The sequence below is a fragment of the Sinocyclocheilus grahami genome, unplaced genomic scaffold (assembly GCF_001515645.1).
Source record: "Sinocyclocheilus grahami isolate Dianchi unplaced genomic scaffold, SAMN03320097.WGS_v1.1 scaffold453.1, whole genome shotgun sequence".
Taxonomy (NCBI): Eukaryota; Metazoa; Chordata; class Actinopteri; order Cypriniformes; family Cyprinidae; genus Sinocyclocheilus; species Sinocyclocheilus grahami.
The window spans coordinates 918,239-931,032 of record NW_015505632.1 but is presented as its reverse complement, the minus strand read 5'-3'; the positions used below and the strand labels follow the sequence as shown (position 1 = coordinate 931,032).

General features: G+C 37.3%; 1 protein-coding gene across 1 annotated transcript in view; it reads right to left on the bottom strand.

Annotated features, from left to right (window-relative positions):
* Positions 1 to 11,748, bottom strand: part of LOC107552595 (ectopic P granules protein 5 homolog) — a 24,548-nt gene extending 12,800 nt beyond the window's left edge. Inside the window, exons 1-17 of the mRNA XM_016234514.1 lie at positions 11,596 to 11,748; positions 11,350 to 11,504; positions 11,090 to 11,230; positions 10,503 to 10,664; positions 10,196 to 10,318; positions 9,625 to 9,890; positions 9,339 to 9,479; positions 9,035 to 9,176; positions 7,808 to 8,005; positions 7,608 to 7,718; positions 7,396 to 7,518; positions 5,657 to 5,823; positions 4,645 to 4,875; positions 4,258 to 4,381; positions 3,086 to 3,233; positions 2,570 to 2,741; positions 2,214 to 2,376 (exon numbers count right to left, since the gene is read on the bottom strand). Coding sequence (XP_016090000.1) covers positions 2,214 to 2,376; positions 2,570 to 2,741; positions 3,086 to 3,233; positions 4,258 to 4,381; positions 4,645 to 4,875; positions 5,657 to 5,823; positions 7,396 to 7,518; positions 7,608 to 7,718; positions 7,808 to 8,005; positions 9,035 to 9,176; positions 9,339 to 9,479; positions 9,625 to 9,890; positions 10,196 to 10,318; positions 10,503 to 10,664; positions 11,090 to 11,230; positions 11,350 to 11,504; positions 11,596 to 11,734 — 2,706 coding nt within the window. The 5' untranslated portion in view covers positions 11,735 to 11,748. The remainder of the gene's footprint in view (positions 1 to 2,213; positions 2,377 to 2,569; positions 2,742 to 3,085; positions 3,234 to 4,257; positions 4,382 to 4,644; positions 4,876 to 5,656; positions 5,824 to 7,395; positions 7,519 to 7,607; positions 7,719 to 7,807; positions 8,006 to 9,034; positions 9,177 to 9,338; positions 9,480 to 9,624; positions 9,891 to 10,195; positions 10,319 to 10,502; positions 10,665 to 11,089; positions 11,231 to 11,349; positions 11,505 to 11,595) is intronic.
* Positions 11,749 to 12,794: the final 1,046 nt, after the last annotated feature.

The window sequence follows — 12,794 nt, the reverse complement described above, 5'->3', positions numbered from 1 at the left end:
AATAACTGCTTATTAAAACCAAGGTTGACGTCACTGTATTCTGTTTGCACCTATATCTTTATTTGTGCTTCTTTGAGGTACATTATTGTTAGTTAATAAGCGGGGATGTTCTGTTTATGTTTATGGGCTTCAACGACGTAGGCTTTTTGTAATGTGCCTCTTTTCCTTATTATTAATCTTTATTGTTAATCATTAAATGTATATTGATAAGAAATGTGATTTATATGTAAAGTGTATAGGCTAATTTAGTTCAGTGACGTTCTACAGTGTTGTAATCGTTTGTGTTTTCTATATTTCTTTGTGGAAATCACACAACACACACACATAAACACATAGCTACACATGAACGCTCTTTTCCAACAGAAGCTTGTAACGCACATGATATCAGTCACAGCATATAATGACTACTAAAAATTACAAATTATATAATTTTCTTTCGAATAAAATGAAAATTGAAAGTGAGTTGAATCCAAGCAGCTCTAAAAGATTTTAGAATAGTTCTGCATCCTGAAGGCGCTCCGCCTGTGTTTGCAGTGTTGCTTTGACCATTTAAACACGCTAATTACACAAACAAAATGTTTAGCGTACTGTCTCTGTAAATAAACCGTGATTGATCAGCCTAGGCGAAGCAAAATTTGCTGAAATATCCACGACCTAGGCTACAGTAAGAGCGCATGGTTTATCTGTCCATCAGATGCGTGTCAAAGTTGAGTTTGTTACTATAACAACAGTAGATCAAACAATCATTGTAAAAAAAATTTTAAAAACTTTGTCGAGATAACGAGAAAATTAAGTCGTTATAACGAGAAAACAACTTTCGTTATGTAGAGATAACGAGAAAACGAGAAGAAAAAAAAATATTGCATGGCCACTTAGAACTTCCACGAAGCGGAGTCCAGCCCGGAGTCGTCACATGTCCTTCCGGATGCTCCTTTGTCGAAATCGCCAGCCGCGCCGTTCTCAAGCTCACCGCCTCTGCTCACTCTAACCCTCCGGCCGTTCCACACGTTAGCCCCCGGCCTCTGCTCGCTGTAGGCCGCGTGTGTGACGCTGTTTCGTTGTGAAAGCGAAACTACTTTATTTGGCCTTCCAAAAATGGACACGACTAGAAATCAGTGGTTAAGTTGTATTTACAACACTGTTCCAGAACACTTCAACCCAAATATTCAGATGTGTGCAGCACATTTTATGGAGGACTGTTTACTGATCCTGGGAGAGTAGACTACAATGCCGGCTGTTCTGACTCAAAGACTGTAAGTAAGTTTTTTTATATTTAAAGAGTTTTTATATTTTATATATTTAAAGCAAGTTTTTTGGGCAGTGTAGTGTGGGGCTTGTTGTTTGTCATTTCTCTGATCACAAATGCAGACATGGTTTTATGTTTACGCGGCGCAATGCAATGCAATGCAACGCGTAAAAAGACAGTAGAAGTCATAATAATCCATAATTATGTCCCCACTGGATGCAACGAATGCCTCGTTTATAATGGGTTTTCATGTTTTTGAATCATCGCTCCGGCCTGACAGGGCATCATCACAATATGGTGAGGGGCGTAACATTTCCGTCACACGCTTGAGGTATCCAGCCAATCACAACGCACTGGATAGCTGGCCAATCACAGCACACCTCGCTTTTTCAAACCGATGAGCTTTGTAAAAATCGACGCGTTTCAGAAAGGCGGGGCATAGAGGAGAAACAATAATGTACAGTATGTGGAAAATAATGTGTTTTTTTAACCTTAAACTGCATAAACACATTTCATTACACCAAATACTGTTCTTTTTAGCAACATCATAAGTTTAAGTTAAATTTTTTTAGATAATGTTATATTATTATTATTACTGTTGTTATTATTATTATTATTATTATTATAGCTTCATTTCAATTAAATAATGATACGGCATTTTAGACACCGACACCTAGTAATCCACACTACTATTATTATACAAAAAGTATGCAAATATTTCAGTCACCAACACCATTGTATAAATGTGCTAATCGCAGTCAGTCATGATTAATGTATTGCGCAAGTGTCTATAAAATGGGGGTTACCATGATGAAGTGAGTAGTATTCAGCATGTCATGTGATCACAACATTGCGACCCATGTACAACAAAACAACTTTTATTAGGCTCCTGAATATGACTGAAGTCTCATCTCATGCAAGTGTACAACTAGCACAGAGCAGAAGGATAGAAATGGCAGCTATTCACCTTTACAGTGACATGTGCGGGACCCTGGCAGGGCTGTCCACCTTTGCCACGGCACTCTAACTGCATTGAAAGTTGGTCTTCTCGGTTTATGTAGAGCTGCGGCAACACCTCCAGCAGTTCACTGTCTAGAGCGACCTGCTGTGTTTCCCGGACCGTTGCCAACCTGAGAAGAGGACACAGTTGTGATTTACAATGTAATTTAGCACATACGGAGATGCAAATACAGCACTACAGCTTATCACAGAGTAATTTGAGAGGCACCGGTTATTAATCACGGCACAGAAGACTTACTTAACATGCACTTATGGGCTGTAAGTGAGTTCTGACAATCAATACATGCTTACTACAAGTCTTACTTGGCTTGATGCTGGAGCTTAGCAAGGTCTTCCTGAATTAAGGCAGTGGAGATTTTCTCATCAGACAGACTCTTAGTGGGAATATCAGGCACTGGAGCCTTCATTGGCACAAGTAACAGCGCCCCCTGGGGGGCATCATGCTTTCTCAGATGAGTGAGAATACGCTGCCTTGCTGTAAATAAACAGATGAGGAATAATATTATTTAGTGTAAAAAGTAAAATCTGCTGTACAATGAATCGGTACAGCAAACTGTGACAATCACTAAGTTATAAATATCTAACATCCAAAAAGACATCTAAACGTCTTTTTATTATATAAAACTATAAATTGAACATGCTCAAAAGGTTTTTTTTTTTTTTACATAAATGCAGTCTCTGATTTAGAAAGTCATGCAAGCTTTTAATAAATGTGTCTGAAGCAAACAACTGTAACATTCCTAAAGAGTAGTCCTGTTTTCATATTCTGACTGTTATAAATAAGAGAATCCAGACATCAGAGTATGATGGGCTCAGTACCAGCCAGAGGATTGATGAAGTCAGTGAAGATGGAGAAGCTGGTGTTCTGGGAGGGTGCAGGTTCACTCTTGACCTTTGACCACAGACTGAGCACTTCCTGCAGCTCATACTGGACTCGCTCAATGTCCACATGCTCCATCCACACCTCCTAAAGATGAAGTGACACACAGACATGGCATCAGCTCATATCTGATAATGTTCTGTGTCAAAGACGTCTTCAGTATCATTTGAAAATATGCATCTGAACAAAAAAATAAAATAATGACCTATATACCTGTATATAAGGATCTATATACATGACTTTTATCAGAAAATGTTTTGATGCATTTTTCCATGCATTGCTAATGGTTTAATGCAAATGACAAATGTAATTCTTCTAGCTCTTATATCTGATTACATACAGTATGTTTTTATTTTTAACAACTTTCTCCACCATATCTGTTGAAGTTATGAAAAATGTGGCAGAATATTTTTCAAATGTCCGAAGAAAGCATGTGCAAAATATACAATAATACTACTGTTTAAAGGTTCAAATGTTTGAGGTCAGTCTTTTTTAAAGAAATTAATACTTGTATTTCGTATGAATGCATTAAATTGAAAATAAAGACATCTTCATTGTTACAAAAGATTTATATTTAAAAATTCTTTTGAACTTTATATTTTGGAAAATTGCATCACGTTTCCACAAAAACATTAAGCAACTGTTTGCAACACTGATAATAATAAGAAATGTTTGTTGAGCACCAAATCAGTATATTAAAATTATACTACAGATTTATATTTAAATGAAGTATACGAACACTGAAGTAGTGGTTGCGAAAACATTCAACTTTGTCGTTACCGGAATAAACTACATTAATTTATTACAGTTTTTAAATTATAATAATATTTTACAATATTACTGCTTTTACTATATTTATTGATCAAATGCAGCCTTGGTGAGGATATGAAACTACTTTCAAAAACATTTACAAAAATCTCACCAACCCCAAACTTTTTGACATATAGATCTGTTAAATAGACAGCTTAACATTTTATTTTTTAATTGTAAGGGATTGTTTTAAATCACATTTTCATTCAAAACAATCTACTAAATCCTTTGATGGCTCAGACCTCTTAAAGACAAAAAGATAAGAAAGAATGCATTCTGCTGGACTCAAACAAACCCTCACCTGCTGGCGCTGCATGATTTTTGCTAGGCGATGGGTGTCATACTGCTTTGGCAAAGAAGGCAAATACATTTCTTGCTTCTGAAGGTTTTCATCATCCAACCACAAAGCAAACACAGTGAAGAGCCTGAACAACAAGAGTTAGACATAAAAAAAGTAGTTTCTGTACAAGCAGTAAGGCTGAATGATAAGGCTTCTGTTTACAAATTAACCAAAAATGGTCACATTTTATTTTGTGTTGAACTTGAGCGTGATACAAATTAAGAACACACAAGTACACACATCTAGAAAACAATACCAATTAAAGTTTCTTTCAGATGCTTAATACTCAATTGTACACAATAGTAAATAGAATAATGGATGTTGAGAGAACAAAACTCTGAACATTACCGCACGAGCTCAGTGTGCAGCTCAGGAGAGGTCATGTACTGGGTGATGGGCGTCCCTGGGGTGAGCAGACCATCACTGGCTTCACCGCTTGAGCAGGGCACTTTCAAAGCCTTGCTTGCAGCGTGGTGGAAGTCAGACACTTCAACAAGCCGCTGTCTGAGGCTTTTTAACAAGGATAGATGGGCCGCACTATGGAAGTAACGCCTTCCAATACAACCTTTCACCTCCAGCCTAATGGTGCGAAATAAGAAAAAAGAAAGAAATCAGACGCAAGGGTTCAGAAAAAAAAAAAAAACCACAGTACCACTCATGCAGTTCACAAATATTATACTTTACGCAATATACAAGGCAAAATAAACATTAATTTGATCATTACTGCAAAATGACCCTTAAGTGGGTCATCAGGACCCTGAAACACAGCATTATCCAAAAAATAAAAAAATAAATAAACAAATACATAACATACATAAAATACTGAGTTGTGCTGGAATTATTTCATTATTTTGAAGGAAAGGGATTGTGGAGTTAAAGTATTTCAGAGTCATGTCATAAAAACTGATATTGTGGAGATACAAAAATAATAATATACTGACAAACACAGGACATGAAATGCATCTGACATTATGTTCAACACATATCAGAGAACAGAACATAGAAGTTGTGTAAGTCAAAGAGCTGGAACATCAGTCATGTGAGTCATCAGTACTGCTACATAAAGCTTAGAGTAAAATCTGGTGAAACATGAAATGAGTGAAATCATCAATAAGAAAGGAGTACAAAAAGGGAAATGAGGGGGAGGGAGAAAAAAGAAGAACAGGGTGAACATTTTCACTTGAATATAGCATGTACAATATGTCCTTTGAATCCAACATGCATTATGTAACAACTGCATTTTAGTGAAGTGAAATAGCATGATAATATGTCTAAAAAGTTTGTCAATCTTTATTTTAAGATGCCAGATAAAATCACAATAACAAGCCAAATAAAGACAGAATGCTTTTGTTTAACGCACCCAAACTCTGGTCCAGGCTGACAGAGGTAAAGTTGGAAAAATTTCTGCCACACCAAAGGCAGGAGTGGATGATCTGCAGGGGTAGCTAAAGCTTGTTGAGCCCAGCGATAAATCATCAGTCTCTGTAGGGACGGGACGACCTGAAGCTTAAGGCGCACCTGGGCTTTCTGACAAACCGGGGGAAAAAAAGAAAAAAAACAGGCACGTTTATTGTACTACAAATGTATAAAAACATGTACAGGTACCCAAACCTTTTGACCAATTATTTTCTATTATCTTTTCATGATTAATGGTTACATGGATTTTTTTGTAATGTTTGAAATTACTTAATTAAAAATATCACCAATAAGACAAAATACATAGCCTCAGAGGCAGGGGTCTCCAACCTTATTTCATTCGGGAGCTACTTTTTAAAAATGAAAGCGGCTGAGAGCTACCAATGTTATACAGTACTTAAATCTCTTAAATATGTATCAATCCAAACTGTTATACACAGATTTGTTAAAATGTGCTGGAAATATTTAAAAAGTACTGATACACACACTGAAATAAATTTACCAAGTTTTATGACAAAAGACAACAAATAAAATTAGCAGCACTATGCACTTTTTGTTTGCATAAACAGTGAAATAAAACATTAAAAATTGATGGCCAGATTTTAAACTAACAAAAAATATTCATAACATGTTATCTACTGACATGTACTACACGTTCAAATAAAGTTTTGACAATTTTTAAAAAATAAAATTATAACATATCAGCCTTTAAATCTTTTTTTTTTAAATAAAAGGATGATAAATAAAATTGTATCTGCTCCATAAACAGTTCTACATAAGCTAATGTGCATTCTAAAAATCTCAACACTTCTGATAACAAAGTAGGCTATTTTCCATCGACCGGTTAAGATTTATACAACAAAAATTTGGTCTGATTTTCGCATTGGTCTGAACAAAAATGTGGCAGACAGACTGAATGAATTTGTAAATCCACAGTTTGACCGCAGGTGGCGCTTATGAACGGCAGAACAAGAGCTGTTTTTACGGTAACCTCTGTAAACAAAGATGTGCTGCAATCACTGCTTTATTACGCATTACACGGAGCGAATATGGAAAGCAAATGCCATCAAAACTTTTCTGAAGACAGTCGGTTTCCTATTATGCATTCACACAAATAATGAAATAATATATTCTTTCATATAATTTCCCTCAGCAGTCAGCCTTCAGTCATGTTTTCACACAAAACGAAACTACGTGTTGCGCCTGTGTGAGACTCTTAATAACTATTATTAAAGCTGAACTGTATTTACTGTGAGTCTTTCAAATCGCGATAATCAAATACGGGTTTAATATTAATTAACCTCACGGCCAATATGTCAATATGTCTTCTCGAGCTACCTCCAATCAGCGACATAAGGGAATATGGGACATGAGTTGGGAGGAAAAATTTAAGTTAATTTGCTCACAAAAAGTTTTGCATAGCCCCAAGAAACTTTGCGTTAACAAAAAAGAAAATCCTCACATTTCATGTTTATTTCATAACCATGTCTCCTTAGGGGCTTCATAATGAAAAGACTGATGTATCTAAAGTTCTACTCTAAAGAACCACCCACAAAGTGAAAAATCTAGACATTCTAAAACAATTTTAACATTCCCTGATAATTTTAGGTGTGCTCAAAATGTTCTCTTTGATGTGACTGCACATGATAATTGTACTGGAGTATGAGCAGAATGAAAGTGTACCTTCAGAGCCTGATCTGGTGTGTAAGCAGGGTTCGAGAGGAGCTCATGCTCCACACAGCGTCGCAGCTGAGAGTCTTCCTCGAACATTGTCTCCATGTTGAGGACCAACCAAGCAAACCACACCTTGAGACAAAATAAAAACACGGAGAGGGAAATTATGACTAAAAGTATTCAGATCTAGATGAGCTATTTAAGCAATAACTCGCACATACCTCCCCTGTGAGAGAACTGCCCTCAATGAAGGATGGAGTGATATTTCCTGCCACTATCCAGCCCATAAGAGATGACAGCAAACCCTTGTCTCCATGGAAACCTAAAGCACTCTAAAAGGCAAATCCAAAAACACATTACAAAAAAGTAGTTTGCTTTAAGCCATTTGTTAAAAGAAGTAACAAATCCAAGAGTAGAAAACCTTATGTTGTTGGTAGAGAAGTTTCTGGAGACATTCCTCTTGTTGGTGAAGAAATGCAGCACGGCACAGGTGGTCCAGAAGGCAGAGAACAGCTTTGTCTCGATACCAGAGGTTCTGTTCTGTCAAAACCTGAAGCCAGAACTCAAGAACAGCTACTGCACCAACGCACCCGGGCCTGGAGCTCTCCAGAATATGAGCCTGAAGGACAGGAAGATCTTTCCATGATCTTAAAAACCTTCAGGTTTTTCTTCAGTTCAGGTTTTAGTTGAATGGTTTTGTATTTAAATTTTAGTTAATTTTTATGTATACAAAAGTATGAAGTAAGATTTAATTTTGAAAAAAAAAATTTCAGCAAGGATACATTCAATTGATCAAAAGTGACGGTAGACATTTATGATGTTACAAAAAATTTCATTTCAAACAAATGCTGTTCTTTTAAACTTTCTGTTAAAAATTCTGAAAAGCATATTAGCATATTAGAATGATTTCTAAAGGAACATGTGAAATGGAAGACTGCTGGAATAGCTGCTGATAATTCAGCTTTACCACAACAGAAATGCATTTAATTTTAAAATATATTAAAATGGATAACAGTTTTTTTTGCTCAGTTATAATAATATTTCACAATATTACTGATTTCACAGTATTTTTGATCAAATAAATGCAGCCTTGGTGAGCATAGGAGACTCTCTAAAAATTCTCTAAAATAAACATTTAAAAAGTAGTGTACATTTTTTAATGGGTGAGTTGGATCGGATAATAAAGAAAAAGAGTAACAAATGCCCAGTATATATGTGACCCTGAACCACAAAACCAGTCATAAGTAGCACGGGTATGTTTCTAGCAATAGCCAACATTACATTGTTTGGGTCAAAATGATCAATTTTTCTTTTATGCCAAAAATCATTAGGATATTAACTAAAGATCATGTTTCATGAAGATATTTTGTAAATTTCCTACCGTAAATATATCAAAACTTAAATTTTTGATTAGTAATTTGTATGGCTAAGAACTTAATTTGGACAACTTTAAATACTTAGATTTTTTTTGCACCCTCAGATTCCAGATTTTCAAATAGTTGTATCTCGGCCAAACATTGTCCTATCCTAACAAACCATACACCAATGGAAAGCTTATTTATTCGGCTTTATAATAATAAAATGATATATAATTATAGATTATGTATAAATCTCAATTTAACACATTTAACACATTTCAAAATCCCACCTGGATCACACTGTTAAGGAGTTTGATGTTCTCACATGTAGAGGTGCCAATCAGATGCTGGGCCACCTTCTGTGTAACCTGCTGGGTCACACCCTGTGTCCCACTATCCAGCTGCAAGAAGAGCTGGATACAGCTCAGAAACCTGATTAACATTTAGAGAGAAGCATTAGTATTGCTTACATACCTACAACAACATATTAAATCATTATTTATGCTGTAAATTAAAAAAAAAAAATTCAAGGATGATGTAATGTCTAACGGAAAGTGATAAATATATGACAATATAAAAATAAATGTTCTTAACTGTTCATTTTTGAGCAGGTAGAACTGGCAGTGGTAGACCAGAGGAAGAATGTTTTCCAGTATGTGCACTACAGCTTTGAGATGACGGGACTGAACCATAGTCTTCAGAAGAGAAATTCCATCACTGCAGAACTTCTCCAAACTGTCAAATGCAAAACGTTGAAAATGAATTCATGTCACTAGATTTGGATTTTCATCCAGCTTGGAACATTACTGTTGATGAATCAGTCAGTCTATGGTCAGTACACTTCATCTATTAGAATCAAAAGAGTATATTCCTTCCAAACCTGTGCCCGATGGTGGTCATGTCAATAGCCAGAAAACAGCCGATGGGTATGCCCGCTTTGACTGCTTTGAACACTGGGTGCATGGTGGGAGAGTCTGTGATCTCAGGCACAATGGGAGCGCTGGAGGAGAGACGAGGGCACCAGGCATCCTGAGGACTTATTTTATTGATATGGAGCTTTAGCCTAAGAACCAGATCCCAGGCCCACTGGTTAAAGGAGGATTCTGGAGTCTGGCCGAGCCGCACCATGTTAGCCAGGTAAGACACCTGCAGAGAGTTATGCAGAAAATGTGAGCTGATAACAGTACAAATGGTACTAGGAAGAAAATGTTCATTCTTTGAGGAAACTTTTTAAATATTAAGGGGCTGATCAAACTTTTGGCTATTATTTCGGCTGATGAATGGGGGTGAAGCACTGCAAACTAGGCTTTTTACATAGATTAATACAGTCTGTATTAGCTTCATTCTGCATTAACCCCCCCCCCACACACACACACACAAAAACAAAGCCTTATCAATGCTGATGACAATCAATGTTGATTAAGAGCCTTATTTCACTATGTGAAACATACCTGTTTGATGCCTTCTGAGAGGATTCCACTATATGGTTTGTCTGTGAGATAATTTTGATATGCCTCAATCACCAAAAGTGCGACTTCACTATGCAAAGATGCTGGTAAAATGAGGCAACCATTCTGTTGGTCAGAGAAAGTTATACTTCTTATATACAACACTTAAAAAAGTGAATTAGTTTGTATCAGGCCTATCAACGACTCATCAGAGAATATCACGATTTAGCACAAAAGTACACTATCCAAGGACACATCTGTTAGATAATAAATCAGCGCTTATATTTCCATATTCATGACTGAGACTCACAGGCTGAAATCCCCAGTTGAGGCCCTCTAGTATGATGCAGGCTAATCTGTTCTCCACAGCAGTGAGACTGAAGTTTAACAGCCAATCTCGGATCAACCCCACCTCAGCTCGAGCTGGAGTCCACAAGTGCAGGGGCAACTCCTTGAAAAGGTACAGTGATACCTGGAGAGATAATTATAATCAGGGTAAATAACAGAATGTATCAGTATTTGCTGAGAAAACCCCCAGATCATTCAAAGACATTTTTGTGGCAGAGGAGTTCAACAGACAATTCAAAAAAGTGGCTTTAGAAGTCAATATATTGTTTGTTTTATTTCCCTATCATTGAAAATAAGCCTATCACCGGCTTATAGTTCATAGAAGTCTTATTTACAACAAAATGTCTGCATCTCTTGACATGACTGACAAAATTTTAACAAGATTAAGCAGTTCAAATTGTATCCAGAGACCCTGCATTCTGTTTTGCTTCATCTACAACAGCTGTACTGAATGCATATTTAGTGTAGCTTGCTTAATTGTTGTTCTTCATCAATCTCTGCTCAGTTCTTATGTATTTGGTGGACTGATGGGTGCTGTAGTTCACTCACCATGCCCACTTTCTCTATGGTCTTTCTCAATCTGTCCAACAGCACAGAGATGATGTGAGGGTGGGCAGTCGCTATAGCAGCAAGCAACTCACGCCCAACTTTAGAAAAGATTTCACGGGTGGCGATACTAACATAGGACACCTTAACGGAAAGCATAATCAAACATTTATTGCACTTAAAACGTCTGGATGATGTTATGATTAGATGATAGATTCATCATAAAGGTCTTCAGTAAAAGTTCAGAAAAAAAGTCGAGTCACCTCGTAAATCTCTAGCACTATGTTCCTGACAAATTCAGGGTCTATGTCGGTACGTCTGGGCTGGGCCATATGTGCAAATGTTGTCAACAGGCAGATTCCATCTGAGCTGTTTATTTCCGACAGCCAGCACTGAAACTTCTCCTGATGACTTGGTTCTGGACATACATAAAATCAGAAAGGTTGAGAACCAGCGCTGTAAACTATTCTTTTTGTGTTCACCAGCATCAGATGTGCTTGGTGTCTCACCTCTGAGCCCCTGGATACAGTCCTCAGCACTCAGGCTACAGCTTAGCTTCTCCAGACCGTCCATCTCTGCACATTGCATATTGTAGAAGATCTTCCACAGCATGGAGCTGGATAATGTGCCATAAGGCATCTCAGACATGAACAGCCATATGCCCAGTCTGTGAATCAATAAAGGTTTAATTAAATAGACACAGCTTCAGAAAGAGATGTGTATAGTAAAGCAAATCTTTTATTGACAGTAAACATAGGGAGGAGACAGAAAAAAATATGTCGAGAGATGGGGGAATGGGATCAGGGCACAATGTAGGCCAGATGTGAACCTACTTTCTCCCTTGTAGGTCCCAAAGCTTAATGTCTGGAGCATGTTTACTAATGGCACTTTTCCACTGCGTGGTACGACTCGGCACGGCTCGGTTTGCGTTTCCACTGAAGTTTAGTATCGCTTTAGAGTGGGCGGGATTATTGACATGTCGTTATAGTTGCGCCGCCTCTACTGCCGCGACTCCTAAAAAACTGTTTCATTCCAGCTTGCTCACCTGATGCCCGCCCTCAGTGCTCTCTAAATACCAACAGCTTGCGTGCTCAACACAGCCCATTACAATGTGCCATAATTCCAGCCAATCAGAGACTAGGCTGCAAAATCCTGCTTGGCTGCCTTGACAACCAATCCCAACATTCCTTGCATTTCCTCGACAGCAGAAGAGGAAAAATTCAGTGCATGCAGAATTGTTATGCAAGTTGATATTCTGATCATATTTTTTTCCCAGCACATTGTATCAATTCTAGGGGTGCTCCGATCAGGATTTTTGAGGCCGATCACCGAACGCCGATCACAGAAAGCAGTATCTGCCGATACCAATCTTTTTAAAGCCTTCTTTTAATTATTTATAACTATTTATAGTGATACTCCAATCAGGATTTTTAGACATTTATTCAGGGCCTGAATTTCATTTTTGAAAATGGAGGGAATTCCCTTCTTAGGTGACTCTTGTGAGAGGGGAAGCAGCATGGACTGTGCTTTCACACAGGAGTCCGCTACTGATCCATGGCTGTTTACCACAAACACAACATTTATCCATTAGTTTGATTTCAAATCCAAACATTGTCACTGAATATGCTTTTTCAGCATTGCAATTATTTTTTTACACAGTACAGTAATACAATATTTCACAGACATGTTTAAACACAATAAATATAAG